Source organism: Impatiens glandulifera, chromosome 2 (assembly GCF_907164915.1).
Source record: "Impatiens glandulifera chromosome 2, dImpGla2.1, whole genome shotgun sequence".
In the NCBI taxonomy this organism is placed as follows: Eukaryota; Viridiplantae; Streptophyta; class Magnoliopsida; order Ericales; family Balsaminaceae; genus Impatiens; species Impatiens glandulifera.
The window spans coordinates 68,054,011-68,071,706 of NC_061863.1; the positions used below are offsets into that span (position 1 = coordinate 68,054,011).

Sequence of the window (17,696 nt, forward strand, 5' to 3'; positions counted from 1 at the left end):
ACGTGCACAGTCAAAGCAGATGCTGAATAAATGTTGCAAATTCTTGAGAAATTTGAAAATAAATTGAAGAGGAGATGAATGCTTTTAATAAACCAAATGCAGCATTGATTAATAAATGGTGCTTATAACTGACAGACTGACATAGAACAATGGTTTAGCAAGTTTCATTAGAGACTTGTTATTGTTGTTGTACTATAGCTTTGAAGAAGTGACGGATAGTGCAAGCTTGATTAGTTCCCTTCTTAACACCTTGCCCGAAGCATTTTTTGGAAGTTGGGCAATAAACTGCACCCGTCTTACCTTCTTGTATGGAGCAACCTGAAGAAGCTAATTGTTACTTAAACAAGTGAGAAATGAATTCAGAAGAAGGAGCACCAGACCTGTCTGCTGATGAAATTCTTAACATCTGTTTCGAGGACACACCTCCCAGGTCGTTTCACTACAAACGCCATGGGTATTTGTCCTGCTTCTTCGTCCGGGTATCTGCAAATTTAATTTATGTTGAAAAAGAAGGTCATTGTTAATTGAAGAATTAAAAAAGTTAAAACCCAAAACCAACCAACCAACAAAATAGATAAAGAGGAGGAGGAGGGCGGAATAGACTGACGGTATAACAGCGGCATCAAGTATGTCTGGGTGGGATTGAAGCACATTCTCAAGCTCTGCAGGGGCAACCTGCAGGATATTGGTTTTGGTTATTCAAATAACAAATTCAATATAATGTATGATAATAATAATTAACTTGCCTGGTAGCCCTTGTATTTGATCAATTCTTTGAGACGATCTGTAACATATAGGAACCCTTCACTGTCGAAATAGCATAGATCTCCTGTTCTCAACCATCCATCTGAATCTAACGCTACAGCTGTTGCTTCTACATCACCCACATAACCTACACAATTATTATTATTATTAGGCAGTAGAAGGAGAACTAAGAAGAAGAAGAAAGAAAATGATATTGGTTGATTGCTATTAAATATAATCGAGGCATCCAGCCAACAGCAGCATCATCATCATCATATTACCTTTCATTATAGAGGGCCCTCTCAGCCAGAGTTCCCCTCGTCTGTTGTTGGTGCCTGTTTCAGGATCCACAATCTTTGCTTCGAAGAAAGGCATAAGCTTCCCCGATGAACCCAACCTTCCGCTTTCTTCTGCCCCCACGGCCCTAATCACTCCAGCTGTCGACTCAGTCAATCCATACCCCTGTTCATCGTCATCATCATCATCAAAACTACATATAAAATTACTCCTTTTATCTTTCGCTAGCTAACCTGTGACACCTGGACTGACGGAAACTGTGCTTTGAACATTTCTATTACCGACCCAGGAACCGGAGCTCCGCCGCAGGTCACCACCTCCAGAGACCTCATATCGAAGCTACTAACATCATCAACCTTCTTTGTCAAAGCAACTAAGATCGCCGGAACCGTCGCCAAGTGGGTTACCTTGAATTCCTTGATCGCCATTACCATTTTCCGCAAATCAAACCTTCCTCCTGCTGTTACCAACGTCTCCCCAAATGCCACAGCTCTCAAACACTGAACAAATCCGTATACGTGAAAATACGGCACGGCTATCATATTCACCGCCGGCGAGTTCCTCGATGCCCGAGAGTTATACATTCCGTCTAACACTGATATAAAGTTCCGATGAGTCAATTCGACGCCCTTTACTCTCCCCGTCGTTCCGGACGAGTAGAGAATAGCTGCCGTATCGGACTGAGAAATCTTCAATAAAGGACGGAAACTCGAAGCATCTGTTTCACCCGTCATCATGGAGTCAAACTCGAGTGTGTCGAGGAGAAGTGTGCCGAGTGGAAGCGGCGGCACCTTGAAAGCCGAATCAGAGGAGGCAAAGGCTATAGCCGGCTTGCATAGCTGTATTTGGTAGGAAATCTCGGATTTCGAGTTGATAGGATTCGAAGGAGAGACGATGACTCCACAGGAGAAGAGGGAGAGATAGAGAATCGGCACATAGACGGAGTTGGAAGAGAGAATGAGAGCCACATCGCCTCTGCGGAGTCCAATTCTTTGCTGGATGAAATTGGCAAGAGCGTTGGATCGGCGGACGAGTTCCGGATACGGAATGCTCCTGCGCGTGGTGGAATCGATCAGAGCTTGGTGGGGGGAGGAGGAGGAGGGAATAATCCGGTCAAGAAGTTGAAAAACGTATTCTGTGACGGAGAGAGGGGCCGTTAGAGGAGGGAGAGGCACGGCAGGTCGGAGGCTGTGGTAGATTCCTGTTTCTGAGCAGAATCCGCTAATTGGGTCGATAGAAGAAGAAGATGAGTTGATAGGGTTATCAGCCGCCATTTGTTCCCAAGCATCAATCTATCTATCTATCTATCTATTTCTTCTAATACTATTACTACCCCCCATTGCTGCCAGGAACCTCAAACTGTCCGCCAGCAAAAATAGTTTTAGCCGGCCAGCTCCAAGCATTAGAGTCCAGATACTCCGGATTTTGGCTCCACCTTCTATTTGAATTCGGTCTCGGCAGTGCACCAAACCACATTCATTGGGATCATTTACATCTTTAGATTCGTGATTTGTTGGTTTGTGGGTTAAAATTTTTTGAACGGTTTATTAGAAAAACAAAATTAAAATAAAATTAAAAATAATATATATATATATATGTATATATATAATTAAAATTTAATTACTATACTCTGACTAATTAAGTTATATAATTTTAAATTTAACTAAATACTTTTATAAACATGGGACATTGTTTTTATTATTATTATTAATTTTTTATAAGTTTTGCTTTATTAATTTTAGAGAATTCTATTTTTAATGTGAGTTAATTGTTAGTTATATAAATTATATATTAATATACAAAATTATAAATATGAATTAATCATCTTAAATGATTTAGTAGTTAAAGATTTAAATCTCTATAGGTGAAAATTTTAAACTATTATAAATAAACAATGGTGATTAAATATATAAATAAGAATGTTGATTCGTGGAGTGAAAGTAAAAAATTGATAATGATGAGATGATTAGATGTAAGATGTTTGAAGTGACATCACTTTAATGAGAGTTTTCGATAATATTGATGATTAAATATGTGAATGAGATATTGGTTGATCGAAGTGAAGGTAAGAGACCGGTAATGTTAAGATAGTTTGATGCAAAATGATCAAAGTGAGGTCAATTTGATTAACTGGAAAATTAACAAATTTTTTCTCTTATTTTTTCTTCATATTTTATCATTTTTTCAACTAGTAATGTAGTGAAATGTTATTCACTCCTCTCATCACTCCTCAATATGATTATAAAAGAAAAAAAATATATAACATTATAATTATAATTATAATAATGAAAGAATATGAGAGAAAAAATGCATCACAACACACGTAAATGAGATTCATAAGAAATTGATTGATTCCTGAATATCTGTAATCAAATTAATATGTAAATCAATATGCTGGAATCAAACTTATCAACCAAACACCCCAATTTATTTTCTTTCTCATTATTGAGTACAAAAATCATGCACCCAATCATCTTCTAAATAGATAAAAAGGATTGATATCTTAAAATTCTTTTTCCTATTAAATTTTAACATATCATTCTCTACACATTTTTTTTTGTTTAATATTAATTCCATTCCTTATCATTATTAATATATTCTGCTTATAAAATATATATATATATATATATATCCATATATTATTGCAACAGTGCATTAACTTTTTTGTATGAGCAAATACTTGTTGAACATACTGAAGTACATAAATAAAAATAATAGGTTTGCTTGGATCAAAATTGTCACATAATATAATATAATATAAAATGAAAATAATAGGTTTGCTTGGTTCAAAATTGTCACATAATTATAGTTGGGAGCTGTAAATCCACATTATAATTATATTGTGAGCTTAAAATTTATCAGTTATGTGAGTAAAATCAACGTTATAATGTTAAGTGGGAGAGGGAACCCATAAATTCCGATATGGTAATCAAGTTACATTCCTTAACCATTAGATCATTACAGAATCCAAGCAATTTTTTTTTTCCCAAAATCCTAAATAGATTATGCTAGTGAAAGGAGGAAGGACTACGGGAATTTAGGAAAGCGTGTAGAGGTTTGTGGAAATTCTACCCATATATTATAACATTTATGTTGGCCTTGTTTGACTGGTACATGGTGTTACAAAGATAAAGAAGATTGCAGCACAACTCTTTTTCTCTTTTTTTCTTTTTTTCTTGTGAAGAAGAAGAACAAAAACTAAACTAAACTAAACTAAACTAAACTAAACTAAACTAAACTAAACTAAACTAAACTAAACTAAACTGTTCAACCAGGCTCTTCCTTCTATTTTACCACCCCATTATAACGTTCAAGCAGGTAAGAAGGCTCTTCCTTCTATTTTACCACCCCATTATAACGTTCAAGCAGGTAAGAAGTCTCATGATCAGCCCAGGTCTTCACAATTATGCCCAGATCCCTCCCTTGCAAGAACTTCTCACCTTTCCTGTTACTAATAACAATAAAAAATGAGTAACAATAAAAAATGAAAAGATTATATATATAAGACTTAACAGGGACACTGCTTCCCTTTCAGATATGTACAAATTCTGTTTGCACATTACAGCCAGCCATCCATAAAAACAACAATGGTGGTCAAATCTGTCCCATTTTCTGCACTATTAATAAAGTTAGCAGATCGCACCTTACCACCTTTGAGTCACGATTAATGAGGTCTAGCTCCAGCACTTAAATAAAACGTGCAAAGATGTTAGGCAAAAGCTTACAGCATAAGTGCACCTAGGTTTAGATTGAACTGAAGAAGTGATTTCTTCCCGCATGGTTGATTCTTAATCATTTTCATAAAGCTTAAAAGGAAGAACCGAGATTTCAAGGGCTTATCTTCAAATTTTAGGTAGCAAATACAAGTATGTTGTTGGATGAAACTGTCCTCAAAAACTCACTCAAACATTGAGGATGTCATTTTATGATTTCCAACATGAACCATATAGCTTCATGGAACTAACTTGTTGGGAACTGATTTTATATGACAGATCGTATATTCAGTTTTCAAAGGATATATTCATACCATTTAATCTTGTTAGTCACTCTAATTGGAATCTGATAAAATTAACCAAACTTATTGACCAATAGCTTAATTAACCAACATGTTTCTATCACATTCTACTCTTGTGTCCCCACTATAAATAACCTCCAAAAAAGAAACACCTAGCAATAAGTCACATTACATATGCAGCATTCTAAACATGCAAACTTCTCCTATTGACTGAAGTATCCCTTCTTCATGGAATCCTTCAACAGGAGTATACATCTCACCCACCCTACCCCCGTTCACAATGTGACAGATGTCAAATGTCATTATTATCATTATTTTTAATCAAATAAATACTAAACCCTAAATCCCAAATACATTATTATAACACATATATCTTTAATGTGATAAGTCTTAGGTTTAATGTCTAAGTAAATGAAATTTATGGAACATTGAGAATAGTGAGATACCTTTACCAAACTTGAAGGGGGATAAAACCAGTTCTGAACAACGAAACATAGTTGGATAATCTATATATCCAGTTCCTGCAGGTGTGACCTCTTCAACCTGCTTGCTCTGTTACTGCAGAGACATCCCCACAAATGTCATAACTTATGTAGCTATCAAAAGTTCAATTTTCTCATAGGAAAAAACTGTGAAGGAACAAAGAAAAAACTTAAGCAGATGTGCGGAGTAAATAGTTTTAGATTTGTTCCAATATGATTTGAAAATGTCAGAGAACTCAAAAAACTAAGTCGCACTAGATCCTCAGAATAAGGGAACATGATCAACTTTATAATGATGAATATACCAAGCCTCCAAACAAACAATACCAAATTTCCAGACAGTTTCACAGGCAATTCTTATTGGTATCTCATTTGTCATAATACGATTAGTTAGAATACAATTCAAATGAAAAGAGTTCTCCTTGTGGATATAAGGTCATAATGCAAGTTCCGTGAATTTCCAACTTTTGTTATGCATTAAAGTGCCGCGCACAAGTACAGTTAGGTATTTAACACCCAAATGCATCAATATGCAGCTAACATGACAGATATTGATTCAAGTTCAATCTAACACTCCATAAAATTTATGGTGAATCCATAGTTCTGTAGCAAAAGGTGCCTAGAATGCTGTCTATACTATGAAGGCAACTGACTATATGTAAGACCACTCCTATCAAGAAGAATATTTCAGGGTCATATGCTGATGACTCATAGATCAAAAATATCAACAAACATGGAAAAAACACCTTAAAAAATGGTCTTACTCTTCTCAGAATCAAATTTCCGCTCATCAAAAGAGCAAAAGAAATGAACAACTAAAAAATATGATTTGTCTCTCAAACTTATGAACAGTAGCATGTCTTCCAAGAAGACAAATTACCAAGAATAGAAGGCACAACTCCATGTAACATTTCAAGCAAGTTCAATACTGCATCAATAAATATATCCCTTAGTTCACATGCCAGATTTAGCAGATTACCTTGTGCTAAACCTTGTCAAATTTCACCTTCAACGAAAGATAGGAAAGTCTCCTTTGCTTTACACCGCCAACTCTTGCAAACACAATACAAGAATCAAAAAGTATAAAACTACTGACCATTAATCCATATTGTTTAGGTATTTAAACCAAATTCTGAATATTTCAACAAAACAAAATGTTACAATGTTCCATATAAAATATGTTACATAGGCAAGTTGCTTCATAGATGTAAAGCCAATGTGCCACACCTTGCAGTACAAGAAGAGTCATAGATGGATTTCTATATTAATGGAAAGGCTGGCTTGAAATGTAGTGGCAAAAAGATTTCACTTCACCAAGTTTATCAAGATTACCGGCCACAAAATAGCGTGAATGGCTTGACAAACAATTGCACTTCTTCCTTTCAGTGGACAGCTCTCACCTCGACCAACAAACAAGTCAAATTAATAAGGCAATAAAGCAAAACAAGGAGAACAAAACCCTAAATTTGCCTTCTCAGCCAAATAGACCACCAGTCCCTAGTTCTGTTTCTTGCAACTCCTTGCGCCGCTGCTCTTCCAAAGGATCAGGAATCTTCATTATCCTCCGCAACCGCCTGAGTTACATGGAGCTTATGCTTTACTCGGAAAAATATATAAATCGTTAGGGGGTTCTTAAATGTTCTTAGTCGCACCTATCTTGTGCATGTCTTGCTGGAAAAGTAGGCATGAATTCCTTGGACTTTGGGAGGGGAACTTCACTGAACCATTCATGGTTGAGGGCAGCTTCAGCTGAAATCCTCTGCAAATTTACCATTAGCATAGACAAAGCAAAGGGTTTATTCAAACTGCCAACAACATAGTTGTCAATAGCGCCCGTAGCGCTAGCTATAGCGAATGGTTGTAGCTATAAGGGGCTATAGGCTACGCACTTTCAAATAGCCCCTCTTTTATCGCTATAGCCCATATAGCGCCAAAGCTATTGCCCCTTATAGCGACGCTTTTTAAAAAATATATATAATATTAATGATTTGACTCTTTGTATCCCCAAATTTTTAAAAAATTATTTTGACTCTTCCTCTTCTCAATCTTTTTTTTCCTTCTTTTATTTTCTTATTACTTTTTTCTCTCAAGGTTTTTTCAATTCTTTTCTCTTCTTTCCTCTAATCATATTTCTACTTTTCTCTAGCCTTTTCTTTTCTATTCTTTCCTCTAAAAGAAAATGATGACAATGAATTTTAGATTATGTTTTGAACTTTTTCTAGTTTAATAATTGATGGTTTGTGATGTTTTTTAGTTTTGATATTTACATGTTTTTTACGCTATATTTTCAAATAGCCCTCGCTACGCTATTCGTTTTACGCTATAGCCATGAAAAGTTTTGGCGCTATTTAGCGCTATACGCTATTGACAACTATGGCCAAGAACATATTATATAATGAAAACACAGCATGTACTTTCTAAAATTACCTTCTCAGGGTCATAAGTGAGAAGGTTATTCAGCAAATCAAAACCAGCATCAGAGAGAACTGGTGATCCAGTGAAAGATGTAGCTGGAAATTTTTTGCGTAATAGGTTATACCTGCAACAGACACATCAGCAGTTAAAAAACACATTAGATACATGTTTGTAACTGAAACTGTAGCAAATGCAGATAGAAAATCAGACCACAATCGCCCAAAGCTGGAAGACTGGGAACAGTCTCTAAAACAAGATAATGTGAATATCAACATAAAACTATTAATGAAGTCCTTTTTAAGAGATAAATGCTTACTGATGCTTAACAAAGTTCGCCCTCACACCAGGAAACTTAGAGAAGCCGGGCCATATTGTGTCATTAGGCGTACCAAGAGATCTGAAAATCTGCAGATATAACCGACCAATAAAATTATACAATATATCAATTTAGACAGAATTTGGTCAACTGCATAAAGAGCAAACAGTATATTTCTGTGATGCCAAGGTTAGGACTGCCACACCTTGTCAATTTGATCAACTTCAGTTTTCCCATTGAACAACGGCTCTTTTGACAACAGTTCAGCCATAATGCAACCTAATGACCACATGTCAATTGCTGTTGAATACTGTTTTGTTCCCAGTAAAAGTTCAGGTGCTCTGTACATAGATATATACAACAATTAGGCATAATATCAAGTTAAAATGATAAGATGTGCCATATTCTGAAAAAACTACATAGTCTACATAAGTGCCTCACCAGGCAAGCAAGGACTTCATATTATTTACTATCAATAGCCTAGCATTTTAGCAATAAAAAAGAAAGTTACTACAGGAAACTTAAAAACTACACTCACGAAAGAATATAACCATGAATAAACCCAAAAATAAGAACGCACCTTTTACACAGTAGAAGTTAAACAAAGCATACTAAATAACTAGCAAGAAGAACATCACTTGCAATGGTGAAGGAAAGGCATTTAAATAGCAAACTAACATCCTCGCAAATGTCCATGTAATCGTTTACTTCAATTCCTTGTGCTTCGAAATGCACAACCACATAGAATATACCAGTAGGATATAAAATACAAAACACTATTGCCAATAAATACAAGATGTTAAACTCACCTATACCACAAGGTTACTACCAGATGTGTATACGGCTTCAATGGGATTCCATACTGACGAGCCAAGCCAAAATCACAGATTTTCAAGTCACCTTTATTGTTTAAAAGCAGATTGGATGTCTTGAGATCACGATGAAGGACCCAATTGTCATGAAGATATTTGACACCCTCTAACAGCTGGAGCATCAGACACTTAACTTCACTTTGGCTATACGGTTGCTTCATCGTCTCCATCAAAGCCTTTAGATCATGTTCCATGTATTCCATTACCATAAAAATACTATCAAGGCTGCTTCCAACCACAACTTCTTTGACATCCACAATCGATGGATGATGAAAAGAAAGTAAAATGTTGATTTCCCTCAGAGAAGTCAAAGGAAAACCTTCCCTTTCTTTTTCCATCTTGACCTTTTTCAGTGCAACAATTTCTCCAGTTTTCTTATCTTTGGCTCTATAAACTACACCATAAGTCCCTTCATCTATCTTATTCAATCTCTCAAATTCATCAACACTTCTACACCCTTGAAGCATATCTACCATTCTTTGTGGTGGGGCATGAGGTTCTGATGTAGGTTTTGAACGCTTCATTTCATCAGACTCAGTGTCCGACTCGCTAGCGCTAATTCCACTTCTCACATGTCCCTCATCTATGTCCATGTAATCGTTTCTATGAAAGTCAGAGTCAGGGTGATCATCATCTCTACCAAAAGATCTGACATGGTATCTTCTTTCAACGGATCCAGATGGTCTTGTTTTATCTACTTCAGAACCTACCTCAAACTCCCGGAGCTCAGGGGTCAATGATTTCCGATGACTATTTAATGTAACAGACTCCAGAAATTGCATCTTCCTCCTCGCACACATTTCCTCTTGCAAAATTTCAATTTCATCCGCTGGGGAAGCTGGGGAATTGGCATCCCCTGCCCATCGGGAGGCGGATATATTCCTGGTTGGAACATAATCATCCTCCTCCAGTGGTTTTGATATGTAGTTGCCCAGACGCTGCTCCTGAACTGGAGAAGATGGGAAGTTCAATGGAGACATGGAGGCAGCAGTGGCTCGTGATTCTAGTAGCTCTACTGATTGTGGGTTGTCAGACAGATAACCTGAATTAGTTGTCTCTCTTTTAGGAGAAATATCTACAGCTTTGTCCAGAATATGTTGAGGCGATTGGACAATAGATTCGGGAAGCAGTGAGAACGTAATAATAGCAGGAGGAGGAGGAGCCCTACTCTTCTTCTTCAATGGATTGAGTACCTCCTTGTCATCTATATCCCAGACAATGGGAGAAAACTTCCTTTTGTTAGTCCTCCCCACAGGCAGAGGCGGCTTACTCCGGTGGTTCTCTCTCTTTGGAGGTTCCTTGGTTTTAACCTGCTGCGATTCTGAATTAGTAGTAGTAGCCTCATCAGAACCACTTTCACTAGACAATTCACCAGGTTCTCGATCCAACACTCCTACTACAGGGTGGCCGTCTTGCCTACTAGAATCGCCACCACCTCCATTGCTGTTGCTGCTGCTGCTACTTCTATGTCCACCGGAGTCGCTCCTGCTTGATGAGGAGCGATACCCTTGGTGCCTCTCTTTAATATCCTTCTGCCTAACAACCCCATCTTCCATCTTCCTCTTTGGAGCCCGACCATTAATGTATCCGCGTTGACTATGTCTACTCCCATCGTACTCACTACTTGTTGAAAGAGAAAAATCCCGCTTCCTGACAGGAAAATCGGATTCTCGCTCCTTGAATTGGTCATCTCGATAGCTTCCGTATCTTCCAGCCGCCATAAATAGAGACCCTAACACTACACTCCTGTGAAAGAGAAGTCTGCCGCTTGCTTAGCTGATTTAGAAACCTAATAAAAAAAGAATGACAATAGCTCACGAAATGAATCGTAGAGCTGAAAGAATTCTAAAAAATAAAACCCAAGATCTGGGAACAAAAGATGTGGTAAAATAAATAAATAAATAATGAAGCGGCCATCAGAAGAAGAGCAGATAAGAAGAAAAGAAGACAAACCCTCAACCGGTAACCCCTCAATAGATGTTGCGGCTCCAAAACCTCGATGAGTAAGAAGGGGGAGTTTGGACGCAGCTCAGAGCCTCAGATAGAAAGCAGTGCTCAGAAGAAGAAGTCCAACAACCGCAACAACAACACCAACAACAATAACGTGGAACCAATTTATAGTTTACCCAATCTTTTAAATAATTTTTTCTATTCTAACCACCTTTTCATTCAATTTCCTAAATTATTGACGTTTTTCTCCCTCTAAATTATTAATTATCTTTTTAATTACCTATTTTTAAGGGAAATTTGAAGAAATGACCTAAAAAATAGGGTTATTTGTGGTCACTTGATAACTTTATTTGCTCTAGTGGTTACTTTTATTTTTTGGACGAAATTACCCTCTTCGCGTAACTTCGAATATTTTTTATATAAATATTTAATTTTTTTCATTTCGTCATTTTATTTCTCTCTCTTCTCTCTTTTCTCGGCGACGGCACTACGGCAGCGAAACCACGGCGAAACTCTAAACCTAAACGAACACATTATACTGATCGACGACAAAAACACATTCTAATATCAGGTGATTGAATCAATTTATTTTTTATTTTCATTATATTCATCTTCAAACTTAAACCATTAGATTTTCTTATTATTCATCTTATTGTTCATCGTGCTTGTTCATCTTGTCGATGATGAAGTTGTTGATGCTCTAATTCGGTTCCGTTGCAGGGAAGATTCATTTGATTCTCGCGACTTCATGTTTCGCGAAGAGCTTCACGTTTTGCAAAGGGTTTCACGTTTCGCGAAGGTCCATCGTGTTACGCGAAGCGGCACGGTCGGCACGCAAAACGACACGGTCGGTACGCGAAGCGACACGGTCATCACGCGAAGGGCTTCGCATTTCGTGTGACGCGAAGCACTTAGCGAAACGCGAATCACTTAGCGAAACGCGAAGTACTTCGCGAAACGTGAAGCGATAAGTGAATCTTCCCTGAAACGAAACTCATATCGACGAGATTATCTACAAATGTCATCATCGACAATATGAACAACGATAGTAAAACCAATATTAACCAATATGAATAAAAAGAACAGCTTAAATCGATTTTGAAGAAAAATATAAATTTATTTAGGGTTTTCAAATGAAGATAAATCGATTTAGAGTTAGGGTTTTCAAATGAAGATAAATCGATTTAGGGTTAGGGTTTGAAATGAAGATAAATCGATTTAGAGTTAGAGTTTTCTTATCTGTATGATGTGTTCCCCGCCGCCGTAGTAGTCGCCGACGTCACCGTTAAAGAGAGAACAAGAGTATAGAGAGAAGAGAGAGAAAGGAAATGAAAAAATCTGAGTATTTATACAAAACCCAAATTCACTTCGCGAAACGTGAAATCATTCGCGTTACGCGAAAAGGGTAATTTCGTCCTAAAAAAATTAAAGTGACCACCAGAGCAAATTAAGTTATCAAGTGACCATGATGTCAAATACCCCAATCTTTAGAGTCATTTCGTCAAATTTCCCATCTTCCACACTAAATCCACTAATTACTTTATTTTATAAATATAAATATATATAACTAAAATTAATAATATATATTAAATAAAATACATTACATAAATATTAAAATATAATATATATATATATAAACCGTTGAACCAACATGTAGCGACTTGCCTAGATATCGTATTTCCCACTCCGTCCGTCGATCAAACCAAAAATTCTCTTCTCAAAGATCATACGGTGCTTCAATGACAAGATAGGGAGTTTGTAGATTTTTGTGAAAGGAATACTATTATCATGTTATTGCTGAAAAGAAAAATTGAATTCCCATCCACACTATAACTATAACTATATATATATATATATATATATATATATATATATATATATATATATATATAAATATAACATAGAATTAAAATTAAACATTATAATTTAAATAAATATTATATACTAAAATAACTCATATATTAAATTAAAATTAAAATAACACATATATTTTATTTTTACTTAATTTTATAAATATAATATATATAATTAAAATTAAACCTTATAAATTAAATAATTCAAATAAATATTATAAACTAAAATAAAACATTATACACTAAATAAAATAAATTACATAAAATTTTAATATTATATATTAAAATAAAATATATTATATTATATAAATATTAAAATAATACATATATTACATAAATATTAAAATAATAATTATATTTTACGTAAATGTGTAAAATATTAAATATTTTAAAGTTTATATAATTTATTTTATTTTAAGGTTTTTTAAATTGATTATTTTTATAAATATTTTAAAGTTTAGGTAATTTATTTTAAAGTTTTATTTATTTTATTTTATTTTAGGTTTATGTTATATACTTTAGTTTAGTTTATAATATTTATTTTAATTATTTAATTTAGTATATTTAGTTTTAATTATATATATTATATTTATAAAATTAATTACAAATAAAATATATGTATTATTTTAATATTTATGTAATATATGTGTTATTTTAATATTTATATAATATAATATATTTTATTTTAATATATAATATTAATGGTTTTATGTAATATATTTTATTTTAGTTTATAATATTATTCTAAATTATTTAATTTTTAATGTTTATTTTTAATTATATATTATATTTATAAAATTAAGTAAAAATAATATATATATATATTTATAAAATAGAGTAATTAGTAGAATAATGTGGAAGATGTGTAATTAAAAAGATATTTAATGATTTAGAGAGAGATAGGTAGGTAATTTAGGAAAGTGAAGAGAAAGGTGGATAGTTTAGAAAAAAAATTTGAAAGATGGATAGAACAAGAATTTGTTCCAACAACTAGTCTTGTCTTTTTTTTTCACCCCACCCAAATATAATGTCAAAATAAACATTGGTATATAATTAAATTAAATTATACTGTATTTAATAGTTTAAAATTGAGCCTATATATCTATTTATCCCCTAATCATTCCTTTCCTTTTTAAGTGCAGCTGATAAATTTGTATTTATCTAACTAAATTTTAATCAATTTTATTTCTTCATTTTAAGAGTCCTCATTAGTTTCTACTTCTTTCTCTTCCTCCATATTTTACTCTTTGTTTTTGGACTCCTTTTTTTTCCTGATTTTTTTGCTTCTTGGCCTTTTAGTATCTTCTGCTCTTCTTCTATAGCTTTAACACATTTCGTGCTGGGATGTTGGAAAATATTGTAGAATGCACAATTGTTTAGTCTCCACTCATAAGTGATTCTCATGATATTAAATTTTCCTTTCATGTCGACCACTATCATATTATTCGGCAATGTGCTACGATGATTCAACTTTATGTTAATTCAAGCAAAGAATCGATGCTCTCCTCCTTCTATTATTGGGTCAATGTATAATAGTTTTCTCAATAACCCTGTAAAATGACTAATGACTTCTGTTTTGTACATGTGTGTATGGATATTCTAAAGCTTGAACCATATTAGTGTTTTGAGTTTACTTAAAATGTTCAAATCTTCATATCATCTTTCTAACTTCGTGCAGTTGAATACAATGTAATCCAATGTAAGTATGCCCATTTTCTATAATTTCATCTAGATTTGACCCATTCTTTAATTGAAGAAAAGATCATAGATATTTGTAGATATCATTTCTAGCCCCTTTTCCTTCCACTGTTTCATTAAGGCTTATTTAGTGATTGTGAATGATACTCTGTTTTTTCCAATATAATTCTCTACCATAATATTTTCTCATTCTTTTATGCATTTTTCTTCTACTTCATTGGGTAGTTTAAATTCAAAAGGAGAATTAAGTATCTCCGCTTTTATTTTAACATCCCCAAAAAGATTTTTCCTTTGTAGCCATGGTCTTCAGCTTTCTTTCCTGCATTTTTATTTTATATCTTATTTGCTTTCCAGGTAGAGTTGATCCTGATTGTATAGGTCTTCGATTTAGGGGTTTTCATCAACTCTCTCATTATAACCAATGGTCAATTTAACATCTCTTCATATTCTTTTTTCTTCAACAAATTTCAATCTTAAAGATAATGAATATTAAGTTGAACTATTATATGTTGGACCTTCTCCTTATTAATAACAATCTCTCATTTTTTAGAATGTATCAAGAGGTTGGTGATTTGGTTTTTGAGGCCAAACAGATTGACTCTTTCATTGTAACCAACCTTCTAGACTTCTATATTTTTCCTTGTTTTTTTGAATTATTTTCTTTAGAAACCTTCTTTCCTTGATTTCATGCATTATTTTCTTCAGAATTTTCCAAAGTATTCGATTATTCTTTATTTTTGTCCTATTTTTCTTAATTTACCTCTTCAACCATTTACTTGAGACATTCCATAACAAACTCATGTTTATCACTGTCATCAATTTTTATTTATTTATTATTTGTATTTTTGTTCTTTTTAGAAATGTTTGACAAAATTGATTAATAAGTTTTTTTTATAACACTTAATGTAAGCATTTTCTTAAATACATGGGTTTAAATTTTTTATAAAATCAAAATAATTAAGGAAAAATAGTTGAATTTTTTTTATTAATGTCTTCTTCTCCATCTTATTTTCCTTATAAACCAAAAGTTATTATTATAATATATTTTAGACAAAATTTAATGAGCTGAACATCTTAACAACCTTCCAGACTCCAGACTCTGTTTAGTTATTTTATTTTCACATTTTATGACATTTATTTAAATTTTTGTAGAAGTCAACCTTCCTTCCCCTCGAAATTGGGGTCACAGCAAAAAGCATTACAAATACACTTTGTCTCAAAATTAGTACACAGAGAACTTAATTAACATATGTTTTTATAGTATATATATATATATATATATATATATATATATATATATATATATATATATATATATATAATATTTTAATAATAAAATATTAGTTATATATTGATTTAAGATTGTTTTGTGAAAATTAATTAAGCTGGTGATTAAAATCAATTTAAAATATTATTTGGAGGCCAATTTGATTTAATGTCAAAATTTAGTATCAACTATTTATTTTTTTAACTATTTATTTTTTTAACGTGAGATGTTAAGATGATTTTATTTATTTATTTTTGTATTAAAATATGAACTTCAACTTAATCATGAGTTTATTATAAAAAATAAATTAAAAAAATGTAAAATCTGAAATGAAAATAAAATATAAAAGAAAAAAAATGAAATGATTTAATTTAAAAAAAATATTAGTTAAATTAATAGAAGTAAGAATCTTATATGAATGTTTAATTTGAAAAAGATATTAGTTAATTATATGTTATTATTATTTATATATATATATAATTATTTTAAATATTAACTATTTTTTAAAATTTATATATTTAAATATAAAATTAATTAAAAAATAATAGGTAAATAACACTATATAAAAATAAATTTAGAAAATAAATTATATTAATTTATTTGGAAATGAATTTAACCTTTTTTTTTTTATAAAACTCAATGTTAGCATTTTCTTAAATACATGTTTAAATTTTTTACCAGATCAAAATAGTTAAAGAAAAATAGTCAAAAAAAAAAAAAAAAACTATTTTTTTTTAATGTCTTTTTCCCACTCTTATTTTCCTCTATAAATCAAAAATTATTAGACAAAGCTTAATAAGCTGAACATCTTAACAACCTTTCGACCTAATGCCGTTTTGTATTTTTTCCCCATATTTTATAATTTTAATTTTAATTTTTTTTAGAAATCAACTCTCCTTCCTCTTCGAAATTGGGGTCACTAAAAAAAACATTACAAACACTTATTTGTCTTAAAATTATTACACGGAGAACTTAATTAACATATGTTTTTATAGTATATATATATATAAACATATATATATATATATAATATTTCAATAATAAAATATTAGTTTTATATTGATTTAAGATTGTTTTGTCAAAATTAATTAAATTAATGATTAAAATCAATTTAAAATATTATTTTGAGACCAATTTGATTTCATGTCAAAATTTAGTATCAACTATTTATTTTTTTAATGTGAGATGTTAAGATGATTTTATTTATTTATTTATTTATTTTTGTAGGAAAGACATTAACTTTAACTTAATTATGAGTTTATTATAAAAAAATAAATTAAAAAAATGTAAAATGTAAAATGAAAATAAAATATAAAAGAAAAAATGGAATGATTTAATTAAAAAAATATTTGTTAAATGGATAGAAGTAAGAATCTTATATAAATGTTTAATTTGAAAAAAAGATATTAGTTATATGTTATTATTATATATATATATATATATAATTATTTTAAATATTAATTATTTTTTAAAATTTATATATTTAAATATAAAATTAATTAAAAATTAATAGGTAAATAACACTATATAAAAATAAATTATATTAATTAATTTATTTTAATAAATAATATATATATTTTAATTTATAAATATTAGTTTATTTTTTTAATATAAAATTATAAAATTTTATTATCTTAAATTTAAAATATTTTTTATCTAAATTTAAATGAAAAGAATTATATTGATAAAAAAAATAAATATAAATTTATTTTATTTATATATATTTTTATTAAAACAGAATTGGTCGGTGCAAAGAGGTGGTAGCATAAACAAACACAACATTTTCT

At 31.8% G+C, this 17,696-nt stretch overlaps 2 protein-coding genes across 5 annotated transcripts; both read right to left on the reverse strand.

Moving 5' to 3' along the window:
- Positions 1 to 8: 8 nt before the first annotated feature.
- On the reverse strand, positions 9 to 2,508 carry LOC124924121 (4-coumarate--CoA ligase-like 9). 3 transcript variants are annotated; one of them, XM_047464196.1, is made up of 6 exons: positions 1,275 to 2,507; positions 1,026 to 1,206; positions 747 to 892; positions 608 to 675; positions 381 to 483; positions 9 to 318 (listed from the first exon to the last, which is right to left on the reverse strand). In XM_047464196.1, the coding sequence occupies exons 1-6, from the start codon at positions 2,313 to 2,315 to the stop codon at positions 193 to 195; spliced, it is 1,665 nt and encodes a 554-aa protein (XP_047320152.1). In that variant the 5' UTR covers positions 2,316 to 2,507; the 3' UTR covers positions 9 to 192. The 3 variants fall into 3 exon arrangements, 2 of the variants coding, with proteins under 2 accessions (XP_047320152.1, XP_047320153.1); XR_007098297.1 differs by having other exon boundaries at positions 83 to 318; positions 608 to 662; positions 1,275 to 2,508; XM_047464197.1 differs by lacking the exon at positions 9 to 318 and having other exon boundaries at positions 389 to 483; positions 743 to 892.
- A 4,047-nt stretch (positions 2,509 to 6,555) lies between these two features.
- Positions 6,556 to 10,958, reverse strand: LOC124923939 (cyclin-dependent kinase G-2-like). Of its 2 annotated transcripts, XR_007098281.1 has the most exons (7): positions 9,079 to 10,958; positions 8,475 to 8,610; positions 8,270 to 8,358; positions 7,966 to 8,077; positions 7,191 to 7,297; positions 6,766 to 7,112; positions 6,556 to 6,590 (listed from the first exon to the last, which is right to left on the reverse strand). XR_007098281.1 is itself a non-coding variant. In XM_047463944.1 (6 exons), exons 1-6 carry the CDS (start codon positions 10,860 to 10,862, stop codon positions 7,013 to 7,015), a joined length of 2,328 nt encoding a protein of 775 aa, XP_047319900.1. In that variant the 5' UTR covers positions 10,863 to 10,958; the 3' UTR covers positions 6,658 to 7,012. The 2 variants fall into 2 exon arrangements, 1 of the variants encoding a protein (XP_047319900.1); XM_047463944.1 differs by lacking the exon at positions 6,556 to 6,590 and having other exon boundaries at positions 6,658 to 7,112.
- Between the last annotated feature and the right edge of the window lie 6,738 nt (positions 10,959 to 17,696).